This window comes from Balaenoptera musculus, chromosome 4 (genome assembly GCF_009873245.2).
Source record: "Balaenoptera musculus isolate JJ_BM4_2016_0621 chromosome 4, mBalMus1.pri.v3, whole genome shotgun sequence".
In the NCBI taxonomy this organism is placed as follows: Eukaryota; Metazoa; Chordata; class Mammalia; order Artiodactyla; family Balaenopteridae; genus Balaenoptera; species Balaenoptera musculus.
In genome coordinates, this window is record NC_045788.1 from 37,974,751 (window position 1) to 37,996,490 (window position 21,740).

A 21,740-nucleotide genomic window follows, 5' to 3' on the forward strand; every position below is an offset into this window, starting at 1 on the left:
TCTGAATACCCTATCCAAGAAAAATGCTTGTGAAATGAATCAAATATTTTTAAGAGCAAAAATACTTATAAAAGACAAATTACTTTTAAAAGTCTGGCTAATCTAACAGTGTGTTTGTCCCCATAGTTGGAATTGATCCCTATATTTCACAAATAATTTAGGAAGTTATATTTGTATAGGCAAATGTACTATCTTGCATAGATTTTTTTTGAACAGAATCAAAAATCTGTCCGTATGCTTTTATATCTGTGAAGTTAATTGCTTTGAATTCATGAATATCCTAGTGATGTAGTTAGAAGAATCCTGAGATTTGGAGTCAGAATGTCTTAATTTCAGCCTATCATTTACTAGTAAAGGCAAGTTAGTAAACTACTCTTATTCCCTGGTTTTCTTTATCTTTGAAATATGAATCCTGTATTATAGATAGTTAGAGGAATTAATAAAATATAAATGTCTTAACAGGTGTTTTTATCGTAATCATCAACCATCAAGACTCTTCAGGGACAGTAATCACCATATTTTTAAGACATAGGTTTTAACTGGGGGAGAGAGGGAGCTGCTATGGAGGGGGTTTTGTGGGTTAAGAGACTAACAATATTGTTAATATTTTACTGAATATGGGTACTCATCAGTTTGTATATTTGTTTTAAATATTTCTTATTTGGTAAAAATAATCTTTTCTGATGAAATACCTATTACTTTCCCGTGAAATATCTTAAGCAATAAAGTTTCTCACATTTTTCTATCAAACGTCACTGCTTACTAGGATACTCTGAAATGTATACTTCATAATTCTGTGCTTGCTTGAGACCTGCTAGTCAGAACATTATTTCCTTCTTGCCATTCTAGTTATGCTATGTTGCACAAAGTATCAATATCATGTTTCTACTGTGTTTGTTAAGTAGATGGCAGAGATTACAGACTGTCTGTTTTGGGATTGAATCTGGCTCTGAGAAGTACTGTTTGTTCCACACAGTATTTGTCTTTATGGTGACTTAAAGTCTCAGGAAAAAATCAAGAAGTTTTATAACCCTTGATTTGCATTTCTGCTGACAACAGTGAGTTGGTGCTGAGTACCAGCTGCTTTCTTTAGCTGGGCCATGTGCTCTACAGTTCTGCACACTCACTATGCTCCCTGATACTGATGTCAAATGTCATTTGCCTTTCATCATTATAAATGTTCATGTTAATTGCTTGGCAGTTTCCTTTATAACTGTTAGATCATATTCAGTAGATGTCACAGTCTTCTATTGATATTTTGCTATGATATTTTAATTTGATGTCACATTTTTAATATTGATAACTTTATAAAGCACACTTACATACATTTTTTTCTACAAACATATGACATAAAATATTCTTTTTGTTTGTCAACTCCTCCTTCTCTCATATCCAATCAGCCCTTTCATGTTACCAATTAAATGTTTCTCAAATCTAGTTCTTCCTGTCCAACCTTACTGCTACTGCTCCTCCCCAGGCCCTCATCATCTCTCATCTGGAGTTCTTTAATTGCTCCCTAACTGAGCTCCTTGCCTTCTGTCACATTCTTTGCACTTCATCCTCAAGTATATTTCTAGAATGATGTGTCAGAGTGCAGATCTCATCTCGTCACCCCACTATTTCAAATTCTTCCAAGTCTCTCCATCTTATATGGCAGGGGTCAACAGTCTTTTCCTTAAAGATCTACATAATAAATATTTTAGACTTTGCTGGCCATGAGAGTTCTGCCACAAATAGTTGACTCTGCTGTTGTTGAGCTGAGCACAAAAGCAACCATGGACAATATATAAACCAATGGGCATGGCTGTGTTCCAATAAAACTTATTTACAAAACCAGGTTTAGGTCATAGTTTGTTAATCCCTCTTCTGTGGTATAAAAGGCTAGCCCTGTCTTCTTTCCTGTCTCATCTACCACTCTCCTATCCTGTTTCTTACAGTTTATTCAGAAATACCATTCAAATTCTTACACTTTTCTGAGCACAACATCTTCTTTCCATATCCAATTATGTAATTCTTTTCATTCAGGCTGTTTTTTCACAAATAGCAAAACATTCAAATATATCATGTAAAATGTTAATTCTCAAATGATGGTATTATATATAAACATGAGATTATTTAGTCACTTACTGACATCTTAAGAAATGTAAAGTCTTAAGTATTAAAAACAGTTTTTAACAAGTCTTTCATAAAGATCATAACCTTGATACAATCCATCTTATAGTTTGGATACCATCAACATATTATCCAAAAATCTCAGAATAAGGTCACTGGTAGGAAAGTAGTTTCAGCATTATCAACTGTATTGAATCAAAGTTCATTGAGAGAATAATTTTAGGACAGTTAGTAGGAATTGAAAGCAGTAACTCACATTGTGTCCTATCTTTATCACAATTGCTCCTTTCAAATACTGTAAGGAAAGCAGAAAATATTTGGTTTTAGGATATGATTTGCCTGAGGTATTGGACTTTAAGTTGCTATTTAAATTCTAATAGGTCATTTTGCATGTTTCCATATGCAAAGAAACAACACAACTTGAGAGTATGTTGTTAAATGTGTGGGTTTTGCCTCCTTATTAAATTGCATGTATTTAGGCTGTTGCTGACTGGTACATGTTGGATAACAAATAAAAGTTTTTCTAGTAAAAAAAAAAAAAAAAAAAGAAGAACTTCATTCTTGCATCATAATAATGAAAAGTGTGATTTGATTACTAGGGTGAGAGAGTAGATTGGTAGAGCTGCTGTGATGGAATTTTGTTAAGATGTGGGTGGATATTAATACTGATTATGACAAAGTTCTCTCAATTTTCTGATACTCACATAATAATGCATTAATTTAAAGCTCTGTTAAAACTACCTTGTAAGTGTCTTTTATGGTTGATTTTTAGCCCCCAGCTGAACAGGCCAAAGCAAGACTACAACTGGTTCTTGAAGCTGCTGGTAAGTGTTAATAATTAACTTTATTTAAATGAAAGTATGTGAAATAAATCCTAGCATGCTTACAGATGGGTCAAAGAGCAAAACACCTATTTTCATATAGCCTCACAAATTTATGAGATCTTTGTATGGCTGTATTTTACCTCAAATATTTATTGCTATAGTATGATGTTAAAAGGTCATTCTTTACCTTCTTATTTATAAAACTGGCTTCGATTTTAGTTTTAATTTTGATGAAGTCCAGTTTATTGATTTTTGTCTTTTATGGACTGTGCTTTTAGTGGCATGTTTAAGAAGAATTTTATACCTTTACATTTTATATTTGAGGCTGTGATCATTTTGATTTAATTTTTATATAAGGTGTGATTTTTAGATCAAGGTTTTGCTCTAAAGGAAATGAGATAAATGTTTAATAATTCTTCCAGTTACATTAGACTAACTCATTGGACTATTCGTCTGGATACCATCTAATCTTAAAAATCTGTATGTTTTAATATCTCAATTGCACAATAATTCTTTCTTTGATTTTAGATTATAATACCCAGATTCATGTACACATTAAATACTTTACTTTTTAAAAAATATAAGAGATCCATGTTATCTTTTCCAAGTACTGATATTTTACTCTGAATCTTAATGTGCTTTTTAAAAATATATGTTACATTCAAATAATAAGTTGTCAAGATCAAGCATGAGGTAGGGTTAGAATAATATTACCAAAGGAGTACATGTTTCTTAAAATTATTTACTTTTTAAGGATCTGTAAAGAGTTCATAATTTCCAACTGGAAAATGAGAATTCTATTTTGACATCAAAAGTAATTTCAGACTACCAAATGATAGTAGTTATATTTTTAATATTCATTGCAAAAATACATGTATGCATATTAATTCAAGGATTTCTTAGATTAGCTCCTTTAATTCCTACCCAACATGTCTACAGTCTAAAGATTGGGAATACCAGTATAAATGATATACTAGCTTCATAAATCACTAATTGAAGTAACTTACCGTATAAAAATTAATATTTTGACTGTGAATCTGTATACCACTTCATATTACTTTAAAAGTCATTTATCTTTATGTATTGATCTTACTCATTTTATCTTTAATTACATAGAAAACATGATATACTAAAATTTTGCTTACTGTTAGGTTTTTCAAACTTTGACTCTCCAATAAGTATACTATAGGATAAAGCTAGTTAATACGGTTCTTTGTTATTTATATAATATATATTCATTCTTTAGTGGCATTTTGCTTAGAAGAAATATTTCCAGGTTCATTACTTGAGTACTGACAAACTCTTGCTTTAAAGGAAAATATTTATGGTGCTTAGTCCAGAAAATATTTGTGTCTATTAATGCAACTATAAAGAATTGTATTTCATAGTTTTATACAGTTTTCTTTACCTTTAAAAAAAATTTTTTTTAACATCTCTATTGGAGTATAATTGCTTTACAATGGTGTGTTAGTTTCTGCTTTATAACAAAGTGAATCAGATATACATATATCCCCATATCTCCTCCCTCTTGCGTCTCCCTCCCACCTTCCCTATCCCACCCCTCTAGGTGGTCACAAAAAGCATATTATAAAACAGATCTGACAGTGCAGACCTCAGTGTATAACTTGCTTATATTGGTTCCAGCTGTCATTCCTCATTTTTTAATTTAACATTCTAAATTCTATTAAGGATAAATAGAGAGGTTCTGTGAATTTGACAAACATTCAAAATATTTTGACAATTTTCAAATTAAAAAACTTAACATTGCCCCCCATAAGCAAAGGACAGACCTTAGCTAGATATAGGATTATTTATTTAATCATTTTCTTCTTATTGAACATTTACATTGTCTCTAGCTTTTCCCTCTTATCCATAATACTGTTATGCACATCCTGTTACAAATAGTGTTTTTCATAGTTTAGCTTATTTTCTTGGAATTGATTACTATAGAAATGAGTTTATGAGATTAGAGGGTGCTAATATGTAGAGTGGCTTTTTATACATTCTTGGTAAATTGTTTTACAAAAGGATTGTGTTGTAACCATTGTCACTGGTTAAGAAACCATTTTAACCAGATTTTGTTTTTTGATGCCATTTCCATGACTATATTGCTTTATAACATGAAATAACATATTATACCCCTGTGAAAAACATACATTACTGTTATTAATGAGAACTTGTGGCCTTTGAGAGGAGAAGCAGATAGATGGATATAGGGGAGCACTAAGCAAATATAGAACTTATTGTCAAGGTTCTGGATCTCTGTTTCAGTGATGAATCAAGGTATTCATTGTATTATTAAAAATAAACGAACAAGCAAAATAAAGTAGGGGGGAATAAGAACTTGAGCTCAGTCTGGTAAGGCTCATGGATAAAGTCTAGCCTGGTCCTAAGATTGAGGTGGCTGGATAGGAAGGCCTGGTAGTTCCCATTCTGTCTCATTGGAGTTTACTTGAGTTCCCAGGGAAAACACCCTCAACTTTAGGGCCTTAAAATTGGGTATAGGGAAGAACTTAAGGCTGTATGCTAGATTCTGGAGCCAGGATTTATTTCAGCCTTATAGTTACCATAATCTGGTAGATAGGGTTCATATGTAGAAATCTTGCTGACTAGACTTAGTCTTTTACTCTAATTGTGGGTCCCAGAAGAAAGTTTTATATGTAACCATTGCATTGTTATTGATTTATTAGTGAATGTTAATAATGGCCTTGGTTTGGAATTAAAATATATTTAATAACATTTGGCAATAATTACTAGCGGTATGATTTTGAAAGACATATGTATGAGTAAAATACATTAAGCAAAATGTAACCATGTACCTTGAATTTGAAGTCAGAGATTTTATTGTATTTGTTATGATCATATTTTGTATATACTAAACTGTTAACATTTTTATATTTTGCTATGCTAAATCTTCAGATTTAGATAGAATCTTCTTTCATGTTCATTGCCAAAATGCAATTGAAATGAAGTTTCATGTCTCTTGTTTAACTTTTAATTTGAAGGTGATGTGAAGTTAAGGTTACATCTAAGATGTTTTGTTTTTTCCAAATGCAGGAGGACTCAAGCTTGTAAAACTATATAAATTTGTAAGATTGAATCTTTAAGTTAATCAATATAACTTCAGATAATGATTTACTTTATGATATTGAGTAAATACAATTAAAAATCCTCTTGGCCATGACTTCTTTCTTTTCATTTAAAAAATACTTTTACCATTATCACATTCATTAAGATTCAAAACCTTGAAATGTTTATCTTTGACTTCTTTATAGGCAGTCATTCACCTAGAATTAATAACTTATTTTGAAATATTTTTTATAGTTATCCCTCTATTATCTTTCCCACTGCCAACTCCTTAGTCTGGACACCAAACAATCCACCCAGAGGTTAATCCATTACCTCCTAGTTGGTCTTTTGCTTCAATTCTGTCTCTTCTCCCGAGAGAGGGTGGTGAATAGTGGAAGGGTTCTAAGCCTGCTTCCACTGCTCACTCATTCTGTGACCTTCAGTAGTTTGATGTTTATTGTTTAGCCAAAACGGTTTTTTTTTTAAATGGAATATGGCAGATGTGTGTATTTTCTAGTTTACTGTAGTTCTTTACTTTTTAAAAGTAATTTATTGAGGTGAAATTCACATAAGACAAAATAAAACATAACAGTTTAAAGTGACAATTCAGTGGCATTAAATACATCCACAAAGCTATATAACCACCACCTCTATCTAGTTTAAAAACATTTCCAAAGTAAAACCTATTACCTATTAGGCAATTTCTCTCCCCTCTCCTTACCCTCAGCTCCTGGCAACCGCAACCATCAACCTGCCCTCTATCTCTATGGATTTATCTATTCTGCATATTTCATATAAATGGAATCATACAGTGTGTGACCTTGTGTGTCTAGCCTCTTTCATTTAGCATGTTTTGGAGGTATAGCCATGTTGTAGCCTGTGTCAGTATTTTATTCCTTTTTATGGCTGAATAATATTCCACTGAATGTGTGTGTGTGTGTGTGTGTGTGTGTGTGTATATATATATATATGTGTGTGTGTGTGTTTACACACATGCCATTTGTTTATCCATTCATCTATTGATGGAAATTTGGGTTTTTTCCACCTTTTGGCTGTTGTGAACAGTGTAGCTTTGAACATGCATATATATATGTACTTGTTTGAGTAACCATTTGTAATTTTGAGGGGTATACACCTAGGAGTATAATTATGGAGTCATTTGATAAATTCTTTGTTTAACTTTTTGTAAAACCACCAAACTTTTCCACAGCGGCTGAACCATATTACATTCCCACCAGCAGTATAAAATTATAGCCCCCTATTGTCTCAACTAGACCGTGTTGCATATTTAAGTTACCTATTTGACAGTATCAATATTTAGGTTTTGAGGATTTCCCTACACCATTATTTCCTAGTCTGTAGGGGGAGAAGATGATGATTACCTTATAGGATTGTTGTGAAGATAAATATTATAAGTGAAGTACCTAGCCCAGAGTCTGGCAGATGGTAGCCACCAGAAAATTATTTCCATATTGCTTCTGGTGAGTACCACTGCTAGATGATTCTTTCTCAGCCACCACTCGGTCATGCTGCTCCTTTGCTCAAAATTATTCACTGGCTCTAGATTGCTTACAAGATCAATTTTACACTTATGTGCTTAAGGTTCCAAGGTTTTGTATGGTGGATTCACAGACTTTTCTAACTTTTTTTCTCAGAATTCATTTTTATACTTCTTCTCGTTATTCTTTGAGTTACTCATGTTCTTTTCTACCTGGGAATTTTTGCTTGTGATTTTTTTCTCCTCTAGAAATGTCTTTCTCCTTCCCCTTTCTCTCTCTAAACACTTCAGTACGAATCTCAAATAACATTCCACGTGATTTCTCTGACCATTACAGCATGTAATCTTTCTGTTCTCCTTTGAATTCTTTTTCTTTTTTTCTATGCACACCATTCATGTTGGTATTTACTCACATACTGCTGATATTAATATTTGTTTCATGAGTGTTGGACCTATTTTCCCAATGAAATAATAAATGTCTGAAGGTCAGGAACCATATCTAAAACTTCTGGATCTTTCCCAGGAGTTTTAACAGTGCCTGTAGTGAGTGTCACTATGCCAAATAGAATTCCAGCTATTAATCTTTGGTGAGTAAGTCACTGTGAAATAATATTCTGGGTAACTGAAAATTAAGCCTTTGGATGCTGGTGTGCTCATTTAAACCACTCTTTGGTGGATTTTAAATAAATATATTGAAAAGTTCCCTGGCTTCAGAAGTAGAAGATACATGGCAATAATCTAACTTTTAATCTTAAACTTGAAGGTAGTACATGACAGAAGAGATAACGAAATGTGATTATCACACAGGAGGAAGAAGGAAGATAATGAGTTTACTTAAAGACTCGTCTCCATCGGTTTTGCTGTCACTGTTGTTTGTCTTGTTAGCGTCATTCCACACGTTAGTTGATTTTCCACAAAAACACAATGTCGGGCTTCCCTGGTGGCGCAGTGGTTGAGAATCTGCCTGCCAATGCAGGGGACACGGGTTCGAGCCCTGGTCTGGGAAGATCCCACATGCCGCGGAGCAACTAGGCCCGTGAGCCACAGCTACTGAGCCTGCGCGTCTGGAGCTCGTGCTCTGCAACCAGAGAGGCCGCGACAGTGAGAGGCCCGCGCACCACGATGAAGAGTGGCCCCCGCTTGCCGCGACTAGAGAAAGCCCTCGCACAGAAACGAAGACCCAACACAGCCAAAAATAAATATAAATAAATAAATTTATTTTTTTTAAAAAAACTATGCATTTAAAAACAAAAACAAAAAAACCCCACAATGTCATCTTATGCTCCATATGCTCATAGGTCTGAAGAAGAATTTAGAGGAGAGATTTTTCCAAAACATAAATATTTTTCATCACCATGAAAAAATGACACTTCTCACAACATAGTTTCAAGAGATAATTTTCTCTAAAAATCTCCTTAATATTTTACTTTTAATAGAATTATTGACACCTGCAACCTTTAAAATTATATCTCTAATGTTATAAGAGAAATAGAAGTTTTTTTAATGCATGTATGGTAAATCCCCTTTATCATAAAATTTCTGTGTAATATTTCATTTTCTAAATAATATCTACAGCACTTTTTATTGTGCTTTATAGTTTTCAAAGCATTTTCATAAATCTTTTATCATTTGACTCACATCCCTGCATGGAGAGCTAATTAACTCCATTTTACAAATATCCCGAAAGCTTAAATGACTTGTAAAAGATCACATACCTAGTAAGTGGGAAAACCAGGGCTCAAATCCAATGATTTCTGACTCCTGAGCTATTTCTATTCATAGGTTAAATCCTTGAGTTACGTTGAGCAGAAAGAAGGGTGATAGAAAACATTACCAAATACGTATCTTGTTTTGTTAGGCATAATGCTACAATTACCTTATAATAAAATAATTTCTATCCTCAAGCAAGCCTTTGATTCTGAAATGAGTTGTTTTTAATTGATAATACAAAAGGATTAATGTTTTATTCAGAATAAAAGTTCTTTTCCTTAACTATTAGGGTGCTCATAGTAGCTATATTTCTGAGAACTTTGAAAAATCTAGGGTAATGTTCTGTGATTACCAGTGTTTTCATCTTCACCCTAACTATGGACATGCATTTCAGTGACCCTTGCTGGGATAGAAGCTAATTAAGTATTGTAAAACACAGAAGAGTTACACACGTAAGAACACTATATCGAGGAAAGAAGCTGTTTTTGGGAATAAGCCATAAGTGCCTCACTCCATCCCAATTATTCTGCAGCATGTTAAACTTGAATTTTCTTCTCTTAGTTACCCATTAAGTACCTGGAAGCCAAGTCCTAACCCTTTCTCTTCATAGCCATCTAATCTTGTAAGTCCCAGTACTTCTCTGAAGTCCAGTCTAGCTTTAAATATTTGTAGTTCTGAGAATTACAAATGGAATTGCCATGATAATGTTGTACTGTTTCTGGGGAACATAGAAAGCCATTCTGCAACCCTGATTTAACATCGACAGAGGTTTTGCTTCTGACCACTGATCCCTGGCTCCAAGAAGTAGGTTGATTTATTGTGAGAGAGGCTTTCATGTAGGGCAAACCTAGAAAAACATAGCAAGTGATTAAAAAGTTAACTTCTATTTCATATAAATAAATAGTTTTCAGACTTCTTTTTTCCCCATGTAGGCTTCTGCTTGATTGCTTGTTGGTTAGTCTAGATTCACATCCGGCTTCGTTCACTAACTTTGTGAGCTTGAGCAGATCACTTCCCCTTTGCTCTTCTTTAGTTTCCTCATCTATAAAATGGAGATACTAATAGTACATAACTAATGGGGTTGTTATGGACTTTAAGTGCGTTAACATTTGTAAAACACTTAGAATAGTACCTGGTACATAGTAAGCATTCAGTAAATGTTTGCAATTAGTATGAAAAGCAATAGAGTATGGTGGTCAAGTTCTGAAGTCAGATGGCCTGGGTGCTATTCCCAGATCCATTATTTACTGACAAAACCATGGGAAAATTGTTAAACCTTGCTCAACCTCAGTTTTTCCATTTATGAAATGGGAATGAGAATATATACCTTTAGAGTTTTAATGAAAACTAAATAAATTAACGTAATAAAGTTTTTAGAGCAGCACCTAACATATAACTGAGCGTTCTGTAAACATTAACCAGGAGGAATGGAAGTAGTTTTTTATGGCATCACCAGAGTGGCTTTATGGGGTAATTAAAGAAGAGATATTGAGCCAAACATCCTCCTCATACCACCATACATATACAGTTAAAAGAAGTTATCAAGAATTAAGAATTCTTGTGCTTTTTAAAAGAAACAAATGTATACAACCTTAAATAGTTTCATTGACTTGGGCATTGGTTAAAACCTTTTTTTCATCAAATGTGGTTTCTGCAAAACCACATTTCTTCAGAAATTCTACATAAAATTTAATACCTTTAATGCAAAATCAAATTGATAATGTTAATTTAACTCCCAGTGTCCAATAATGAGCATGATTTTGCACTTTGTGTTAATCCAAAAAGATATACTAGTGCTTCCTAAAGAGAACTATTAAGTAAATTACTTTCAGAAAATGTAAGTTATTTGTTTTAGCATCAGTTACACATTTATATTTGAATGACTATTATTTATCCCCAATAATATTTAGTAAGAAGAAAGCTATCAGTTAGAGTCTAACAATATCACAGCAACTTGCCATGTTTGAGCAGATGTTAAGCAGACAGTAGTTGAATGTTAATTTTGAGAGGGTGGTATGTTTAAGCCTAGCTGAAGTATGTTGCATGTGGGCTTTCTAGACTTGAGTACAATGCTGGCTCTCTGGGGAGAATTTTAAAGCTAAACCTCTTTCTTTTGGGTCCTCTATATGGACTCTCTCAAGTCAGTATAAAGCAGATCATCCCTAGGCTAAAGCCCTTCAGCTTTTGTTATTGGGCTCTGTAGACCTGTAATTAGGCCTCCTGGCAGGCCTTGCAGGCCAGTTAATGGTCATATGGAGTTTCTGTGAGGCAGACTGGCTTTGTATAAATCCTGGGTAGGAATATGTTTATGGGTCACTTCCTGCCAGGACCATGCTTTGTCCTTATGCCCTGCGGGCTGACAGGGAGCAGGTTCCCTTGACCATGGACTGTTCAGTTTGCAACTCAAAATCTACTCCGCTAATCCCCAGTGTAAACAGAGGATTTAGAAGGGCTTCTGTCACTTACAGTTGCCAATTCACTTGGGTGTCTGTGAATTTATTTTTCCCCAGAATTCATTATTGAAAGACTGACAAATGTATAAGATTTGGATGTTTGCTTTATCAAGTATGCAGTTTCTTTTTTAGTGGTTTTAGAATCATTGTAAATAATTTATCTAACACAGAATTATGTAATGAAGTTTTTTTAAATTAAGCACCCTTTAATATTTAATTTAAGCCATTAAAAAATTTGGAATAACAGCCACCCTTTTCCTATAAGGGAAATTATAGGTCTGGTTTTATGATAAGAGTAAATAACATTATGTGCAGAAATTTACCAAAAAGTGATTAATACAGATTTCAGATAAGTCAAAGAAATAATTAATTCAAAACTCTTCTATACTATACATTTTATGTTAAGTAAAAATTCCATTTTAGTTCCATTTAAGTTCCATGTGTAACTGAGAGCTTTTGAAAGGAGGAATATCAGATCAGTATATAAAATGCTCAATAAGTATGTATTTCATGAAGTATTTAAAATAATAAGAGCACCATTTATTGAGCATCTACTATGTGGCAAGCATGTTTATACATTTTCACATATTATAAATATTTTTAATGTATGGTCCATGTTTCCTAGCCAAGCAAAATGTTTGGATTTAAGAAAGTCATAATTGAGATTTCTTTTGTTTTTCCACTTTACTTAATCTTTTATTTCATTTTTTTTTTCTGTTTGCTTGAATTATATGAAGATTTGATTCTAAAATGTGTAAGTTCTGAGTGTGATCTGAAAAGAACTGTCACCTGTCTTCCTGTGAGCCAGTTTTTCTTTTAGGGGGAAATCAAATGATGAATACTTTCCCAGGTCTCATCTAGTAAATCAGTGCTCAGTATTTTGCATTTTGTGATGTAAAAATGGTTCATGACAGATGTGGCTGAAAAGACCACATACGTAGACTGTATGATTTTAGTCTGGTGGAACTAATAGGATCACTCATTACATTTTAGACCCTGGGGTTTCTTTTTTCTTTCATTAAAAAAAAAAAAAAAAAACCTGTTTAAATAGAGTGGTCCTTTTTGTGTGTGAGTACAGCATCTTCCCTTAAATTTACAAAGAGTTGATGGTAACAAATCAACAAATAACTCTCTTCCAAAAAATTCTTTTAATAATATTTATTTAATGTTAACTGTTATTTTTAATTGCATATCATCCCATAAAAATTAAGATTTTGTTCTATTTTTATAAAGGATTTCTTTGAATTTTATATAGCAAAACTAAAAAATTCATTCCTTAGAGAATCCAAGACCTGTGAATTAAACAGTCATATATTAGAAATAAATTTTGCAAATATTGAAATAATTAATGACAACAAAAAGATATTATACAGTAGGAATTCTTGGTGTTCACTTACAACTGGGAGAATCATAGCATAGTCTGCTTTTCTTTTTAGTGTACACAGTATATTTACTGAAGTAGAAATATATTTGTGATCTATTTTGGAATTCAAAAAATGGTGGCTCCTGAACAATGTAAAGGATCTGATCTTATTTTAAGTTTGACCAAAAGTTCATGTTTACATTGAAAAATACCCTGTGTGATTTATATCAAAATGCTAATAGCGGTTATTGTTTCTGCGTGGTGAGGTTTCAGGTTTTTTTAAAAAAAATTTTGGCTTGTCTTCATTTTCCAATTGTTTTGAAGTTATGAAGAGAACCTAAAGAGATATAGAAAAGTTTTAATTTAAACACGATAAAATTCCCCAACAATTAGTATGAAATTTGATAAGTTGTGACAAATGTATACAGTTGTGTAACTACCACCAAAATTTTTGATAAAGGACATTTATATTTCTCCAAAAAGTTCCTTTTACTCCTTTGAAGTCAATTCTCTCCCCTTGGACCTTAGCAACCACTAATCTGCTTTATGTCACTATGGTTTTGTTGTTTTCGAAATGCCATGTAAATGGAATCATACGGTGTGTAGACTTTTGTGTCAGGAGCCTTTCACTTGGCATAATGCTTTTTAGATTTGCACACATTGTTGTGAGCATCAGTTCTTTTTATTGCTGAGTAGTATTCCACTGTATATCTATACCAGTTTGTTTATTTGTTCAACACTTGGTGGACAGGTGGGTTGTTTCCAGTTTATGGTTTTTGCGAGTAAAACTTATATGAACATTTGAGTACAAGTTTGTGTGAACACATAGTTTCATTTCTCTTGAGTAAATACTTAGGAACGGGATTCCTTGGTTATATAGTAAGTATAGGCTTAACTTTAATCCCAAATGGTTTTCCAAAGTGCTGTACCATTCTGTGTTTCCACAGCAAATTATGGAAGTCTCATTTGTTCCCCATCCTTGGCATCACTTTGATGTTGTTGGTTTTTTTCTAATTTCAGCCATTCTGTTAAATGTGTTGTGTTTCATTCGACTTTAATGTGCATTCCTGTGATGACTAATGAGGTTGGGCATCTTTCATGAAATCATTTGTCACCTGTATACTTTTGTGAAGTATCTGCTCATATCTGTTGCCCATTTTTAAAAGGAATTGTTCGTATTATTGACTTGTAGAGTTATTTATATATTCTGAATACAAGTCAGATGTATAGTTTATAAATATTTTCTCCTTGTCTATGCCTTGGCTATTTTCTAAACAATATTTTTGGTTTTTTTTAAATAAAGATTTACAAATAGTAAAATATACCCTTTTTAGGGACAGTTCTTTGGTTTTTGACAAATGCAAACAGTTGTATGACAGCACCCAGAATCAAGATGTTGAACAATTCTATCATCTCTTAAAATATCCCCATTCCCCTTTGTTGTGAACCCCTCCCCCTGGCTAGCTCCTGGAAGCTGATCTGTTTTTTGTCCCTACAGTCTTGACTTTTCTAATATGTCATATAAATGTAATAGTATAATAAGTAGCTTTTTGAGTTTGGTTTCTTTGACCTAGCATAATGCTTTTAAGATTTATCCATGCTGTGGCATATATCAGTAGTTTATTCCTTTTTTTATTACTGCATAGTATTCCATTGTATGGGTTAATTAATTGAAGGATGTTTAGGTTCTTTCCAGTTTTGGACAATTATGAATTAAACCATTACAACATTTTCAAATAGGATTTTGTGTGAACATAAGTTTTTGTTTCATTTGGGTAAACACTCAAGACTGGGATTGCTGGATAATTTGATAATTTTATGTTTAACTTTATGAGAGACTACAAATTGTTTTCCAAGTGGCTGGACCATTTTGCACTTAGGAAGCAATGTGTGAGAAATCCAGTTGTTCCACATCCTTGTCAGTATTTGGTATTATTAGTTTTGGTGTTTAGAGATGTCTCTTTGTGGTTTTAATCTGAATATCCCTCATGATGAATGTTGTTGAGTGTCTCATCATGTGCTTATTTGCCATCGTAGGTCCTCTTTTCCCTTTTTAAAAAATTGAGTTATTTGTTTTTCAGTTGCTGAGTTTTGAGAATTAGGTAAATTCCTGATAAAATTTCTTTATCAGATATGTCATTTGCACATATTTTTCACATTCTCTTACTAGTGTCTTTTGAAGGGTAGAAGTTCTTAATGTGTTGAAGTCCAATTTATCAGTTTTTTCTTTTATGTATTGTGCTTTTAGTGTCATATCTAAGAAATTTTTGCCTAACCAAAGAACAAAGATTTGCTTTTATGTTTTCTTCTAGAATTTTCATAGTTTAGATTTTACATTTAGATCTATAATACATTTTAGATTAATTTTTGTATTAATAGAAGTATGGGTTGAGGTTCTTTTCTTTGTATATGGATATCTAACGGTACCAGTAACATTTGTTGAAAAGATAGTTTCCCTCCACTGAATTGTCTTTGTACCTTTGTAAAGTATGAATTGACCACATATGACTAGATCTGTTTTGGAGTCTCTATTCTATTCCATTGATCTATATGTCTATCCATCCTTTTGCCATTACCATATTCTCATGATTACTGTAACTCTGTGGTAAGCCTTGAAATGTGGACTTCACATCAGTTTGGAGAGAATTGACATCTTAACAGCACTGAATCTTCCACCCATGAAAATAGTATAGTTCTCTACCTCCAGTTCTTTGATTTCTTTCATCAGAGTTTTGTAGTTTTTGGCGTATAGATCTTGTATGTATTCTGTTAGATTTATTCCTAAAGCATTTTATGTTTTGGGGTGCCATTGTGAACATAAGATTTTTTAAGTTTCAATTTCCAGTTGTTCATGGATAGTATATAAAATACAGTTCCATTTTGAGTATTAAATTTATATCCTATAATTTTGTTGAACTCAGAGGTTTTTTTAAATATTCTTTAAATTTTCTACATGGACAATCATGTCATCTATGAATAGAGCAAGTTATTTTTTCCTTTCATATCTGAGTGCCTTTTCTTTCTTATTCTTGATTTATTATTTTAGCTAGAACCTCCAAGCACAATTTTGAATAGAAGTGGTGAGAGTGGCTATCCTTCATTTGCTCCTGATCTTAGTTTAGGTAGAGAGTATTCAGTCTTTTACCATTAAGCAAGATGTTAACTGTAGAATAGATGCCCTTTTTAGGTTGAGGAATTTTTCTTCTATTCCTAGTTTGCTTTGAGTTTTTATCGGGAATGAGTGTTTAATTTTGTCACATGCCTTTTCTGCATTTATTGAGATGATCATATGTGTTTCCTTTCTTAGTATTGATATGTTGAATTTCATTGGTTGATTTCAAATGTTAAACAGATCTTATTTAGATTCCTGGGAGAAACACCACTTGGACATGATGTACTTCTTTTTATATACTATACTGTTGTATTAGATTTTCTGAAATTTTATATTGTATATATTATAGCTTGTATTCGTAGCAATTATAAATACTTCATTAGAATTATTTACGTGCATGATTCCTTCAGTTAAGTGATAAGCCCCTCTAGGTAAGGGCTGTCAACTTTGTATTTTCCAGTAACTAATGCAATACCCTGGTGTTAGAAGCCTTTGTTTGTTAATAGTTGGTTGGATGAATGAATGATGTCACTGGTAGCATGAGTAAATGTGCATTTATATGCCATTGAAGTTAAATCTTAAACTGGGAGTTAAAAATAAGCTTGGATTCTTTTTCTTCCAGGAAGTGGTATGTTGTTACATAGTAATTTCTCTAATATTTTCCAGTAAGCAGTGCTCTTTGCTCATTGTTTGCCATTGTTCTGGGAACAATAATAGAGGATATATCTCTAACACTTTATGGTTACCATTTCCATGTTCTTATAAGAAAACACTGAAGCAACATCATTGTATGCACATAGATAATACTGTTTCATGCCTTGTGAATATAGGGGAAATAGGTTGGTTATCACAGTACTCAAGTGGATTGGGTATTTTACTCTTTGGTTGTGAATGAGTGGGGATACATATTATCTGTACAGCTCATCTCAATTGCTCCTATTTGTATGTGATGCAATTCACAAAATATCCCGAACCATTGAGGTTGACTTTTCATATGGCGCTATCATTTAACTTAGAATTTGTAGCTGAGTAGATTTACACGAGAAGAGAGATAGTGTGACAAAAGAAAATGGGAGGAGAGGAGAGAAAATCTGGAATATCCTGCTGTGTTTTTTCTCCCTATCCCTCATCCATAAATCAGAAAGGAAAACTCATCTCCAGATAGCTGAACCTGTGGTTTTTAACCAAGTAAAATATACAAATTTTCCTCTATAGCAAATCCTGATATAGAAAGGATTAATCAGACTTTGATGGGAAATTTATACCATGCAAAATCTTCCAGGCTAGTGTTGGAGAGAAAGAAAACTTTCCTTTACCCTCTTAGGTTCTTCTGTCTGGTCTAAGAATTAAATTGAAATGAGGCACATTTTAAAATTTCGTTTGTACGAGAAGGTCAGAGACCCCACATACACGAGAGGTTCAAAGACAGAAAGGTAAAAGGCATATGTGCTGTACTGAGTTAAGGAATGGGTTAGGGGCCTGAAGCGTCCAAGCATAGGAGGGTCATTCACAGGACAATAAGAAGATGAGCAGATATTTGGTAATGAGATGTTTGCCCTGCCATATAGATGGCACCACTTAGATAAAATTTATCTCCTATAGCAACTCTTTTCTGGGAAAAATCCCCAATTTATATTCTTCTAGGTATTTAAGGGAGGGGCAGTAGTTTCTCCTGAACTCACAGGGCCTTGACTGCCTTTAGCTCAAAGTAATCCTCATGTAAAAGGGGAGGCTAATTCTGAGCCCCTACACTAGCTTTCCCTACTTCTATGTAATACATCATCTAAACAAAATTTAATCAAATATTATCTAAATGAAAAACCATACATGTCTAATGTTTTCAGAAAATTTTTTGGTTAGTATGCCAATATTATATATATATATTACATATGCTCATAAAGGATAATTTTCAGTTTTGAATTAAAATTAGGGAACTTGAATGTAATTAATACTTTTAAAATTAAATACTTTGTATGTAGTGGTTCCTAAGGCACTTCCTGGAAGGAATATGAATCCCTTATAATTCTTGATGTGACAGTAGTAGCTCCATTTAAGTGTACTTTTCATTGGTTCAGAGTTATTCCACATGGGGTGGTTAATTTCTTCTGTTAGGACTCTCTTAAGTAATACTTGAAATGGTCATAATTTCTCAGTTTTGCATAGTGATCTTGAAAGATTGCTAAGGCAGTCTTGTGATTTTTAGAATTGTTTTAAAAGATGACTTGTTTATTATTGTCATGCTAAAGATTTCTGAAAATGTTAATCAAAGACCTTGAAAAGTAAATAGGGCTTATTAGCAAATCACTATTGATTAGATGAAAGAATTTTTGTATATATGGAAACAATTGTTGGATTTTTTTTTTACCTTTTAAAATTGGGTAAGGGACTTCCCTGGTGGCGCAGTGGTTAAGTATCCCCCTGCCAATGCAGGGGACACGGGTTTGAGCCCTGGTCCGGGAAGATCCCACATGCTGGGGAGCAACTAAGCCCATGCGCCACAACTACTGAGCCTGCACTCTAGGGCCCACGAGCCACAACTCTTGAGCCCGCGTGCCACAACTACTGAAGCCCACGTGCCTAGAGCCCGTGCTCCGCAACGAGAGAAGCCACCGCAATGAGAAGCCCGTGCACCACAACGAAGAGTAGCCCCCGCTCGCTGCAACTAGAGAAAGCCCGCGCGCAGCAACAAAAACCCAACACAGCCAATAAATAAATACGTAAATAAAATAAAATTACAAAAAAAATAAAATAAAATAAAATTGGGTAAAACTATTGGATAATGTTCATTTAGGAAGGCAAGCACATTTATAAATATATCTTGCTATAAATATTTATAAATACATTTTATAAAATATGAATTAGAATTACTTATAGGAAGATATCTAAAAGCATAATGAGGTGTAAATATTTTTCATAATGTGGGTTTGAGCATTGCATATTTTGCCTAAGCCTGTCTTCATTTTCTCAAATTTTATTTTCTATTACCTCCTCACTTTGCAAGAGATTTTTATGGTACTTAAATGTACTGTGTAATTTACTTTTAGAAGAGACACTTATACATTTGAATTCAACAATTTTTTTGTATGCCAGGTATTGTTTTAGCACTAGGGATCAGGTGATCCTTCCCCCAGGCACATAGTTTGTGCCCAATAAATTTTTGTTGGTCAAATGTATGAATAAATAATTGGCTTTAGTTCAGTGTTTCTCATTGCACTGTAGCTACTAAAAAGCTAGTCTTTTCAAATATACATATTATTGATTCAGAACTGATTGAACCCTCTTTAGCTTATGGAAGGTATAATTATCTACATTATATTTTTAAAATATGATTTCACTTCTTTTTAAGTTGAATATCATAAATTTCAAACATGTGAAATATCATGCCCTTGAAATGATAGCACAGACATTTGTGCTGCTTTGTAATTGACTTTTCTGATTTTATAATGTGATAACTGTTCCCAGAATACAAAGCATTTTTGCATGTTATTCCATGTTATTTTATTAACCTCTTCTGACCTGAGCTGCAAGTTGCATTTTTATCTTTAGATATATTGTTGTGTATATAATCTATATCATTTTAGAGATTTTTAAAAAGTCAACTTGATGGGTATTTTACTAGAAAAGTTGATGGGTATTTTACTAGAAAAGTTGTAGAAAATTTGTGGGAAAAGTTGTAGGAAAATATCACCTTAAAGCCTTAAAATTTCAGACACCTGTAGAATATGTAATGCTTGTATTTGGTAAAAGAATATAAAGGTTGCTTATTTTAGAATTACTGCCGTCAAACTTAGCATTTATATTCTAAAATTGTTTTTTTCCCTCCTCTTAATATAGTATCATTTCACTCTTAATTGGAGATTAAATTTTACTCTGTATATAGGAAACCTTTAATAACCAATTCAGATAAGAAATGCTTGAGATGGATGTCATGAAAATGGTGAAGTGTTTTCAGGTTAAATATGTCTATGGAATTAGAAAATGTAACGAGCTGTTTGGATCACCCCTTGCCCCCAGCTTTATTTGCTGTAACTGACATATAACATTCTGTAAGTTTAAGGTGTACAACATGCTGATTTGATACACATATATTATGAAATGATTACCACAATTGAGGTAATTTATACCTTCAGCACCTCATATAATTAGCCATTTTCTGTGTGTGTGTGCAGTGAGAACATTTAAGATCTATTTTTTAGCAAATTTCAAGTCCATAATACAGTATTGTTAACTATAGTTACTATGCTGTATATTTCCCAGAACTTACTCATCTTATTAACTAGAAATTTGTACCCTTTGATCAACATCTCCCATTTATCACACTCCCCAGCCCCTGGAAACCACTATTCCACTCTCTGTGTCTATGAGTTCAGCCTTTTTAGTTTCCATATATAAGTGACATCATACAGTATTTGCCTTTCTCTGTCTGACATATTTCACGCAGCATAATGGCCTCAAGATCGATCCATGTTGTCACAAATGGCAAGAATTACTTCTTTCTCGACAGATAGGATTAACAAAAACAAACAAACAAAACAACTAATACTAAACTTTCATTGGGTTATTTGTATGGAAATATGTTAATATAAATGTTTCAGACATTACATGAAATTTCTAAAAATCTTATATTTGTATTTGTATGGAAATATGTATGGAAATATGTTAATATAAATGTTTCAGACATTACATGAAATTTCTAAAAATCTTAAAAAAAAAAAAAGAATTACTTCTTTCTCGTGGCTGAATAATATTCCATTGCATACATTTATCACATCATCTTTATCCATTTATCCATAGATGGACACTTAGGTTGTTTCCGTATCTTGGCTATTATGAATAATGCTGTGATGAACTTGGAAGAGCAGATATCTCTTTGAGATTCTGATTTCATGTTCTTTGGGCATATACCCAGAAGTGGGATTGTTGGATCATATGGTGGTCCTGTTTTTAATTTTTTGAGGAACCTCCATACTGTTTTCCATAGTGGTTGTACCAGTTTACATTCCTACAAATAGTGTACAAGATTTCCCTTTTCTCTATATCCTCACCAACATTTATTATATTTTGTCTTTTTTGATGATAGCCATTCTAACAAGTGTGAGGTGATAACTCATTGTAGTTTTGTTTTACATTTGGCTGATGATTAGTGATCTTACACATCGTTTCATGTACCTTTTGTATGTCTTTGGACAGTTGTATGTCTTTGGAAAAATGTCTGTTCAGTTCCTCAGTTCATTTTTTAATTGGGAGCTATTCGGATCTATTAGTTGGTCAGTAATAGGTTGTCTGAACTATTTTTTTACTTGAGTCAAGATGCTAGTTAATTTTACTTGAAAGTTACATATTATAGGCTTAATAAAAATTTCTCCTTTCACTATATAGGGAATGCAGTAAGAATGGTTGAAAAATAAAAAATTATGAGAATTACCCTTCTGTCATATTTTTACAGTGTAGAATAGATACTCTTAACTTTTATTTATTACATTGTACACTGTTAGCTGGTGAAGATGCTGCTGCCCTTCAATACAGACCTCTTTTTCTAATCAGTAATCTCAAGGTAGATTTGCTCCTGCACCATTCAACAGAGAGAGATCTGGAACCC

The 21,740-nt window shown here is 33.0% G+C and overlaps 1 protein-coding gene across 1 annotated transcript in view; it reads left to right on the forward strand.

Moving 5' to 3' along the window:
• RSRC1 (arginine and serine rich coiled-coil 1) overlaps positions 1–21,740 on the forward strand; it is a 415,975-nt gene that overhangs the window by 240,672 nt on the left and 153,563 nt on the right. Inside the window, exon 6 of the mRNA XM_036850366.1 lies at positions 2,885–2,936. Within this exon, the coding sequence (XP_036706261.1) occupies positions 2,885–2,936 (52 nt within the window). The remainder of the gene's footprint in view (positions 1–2,884; positions 2,937–21,740) is intronic.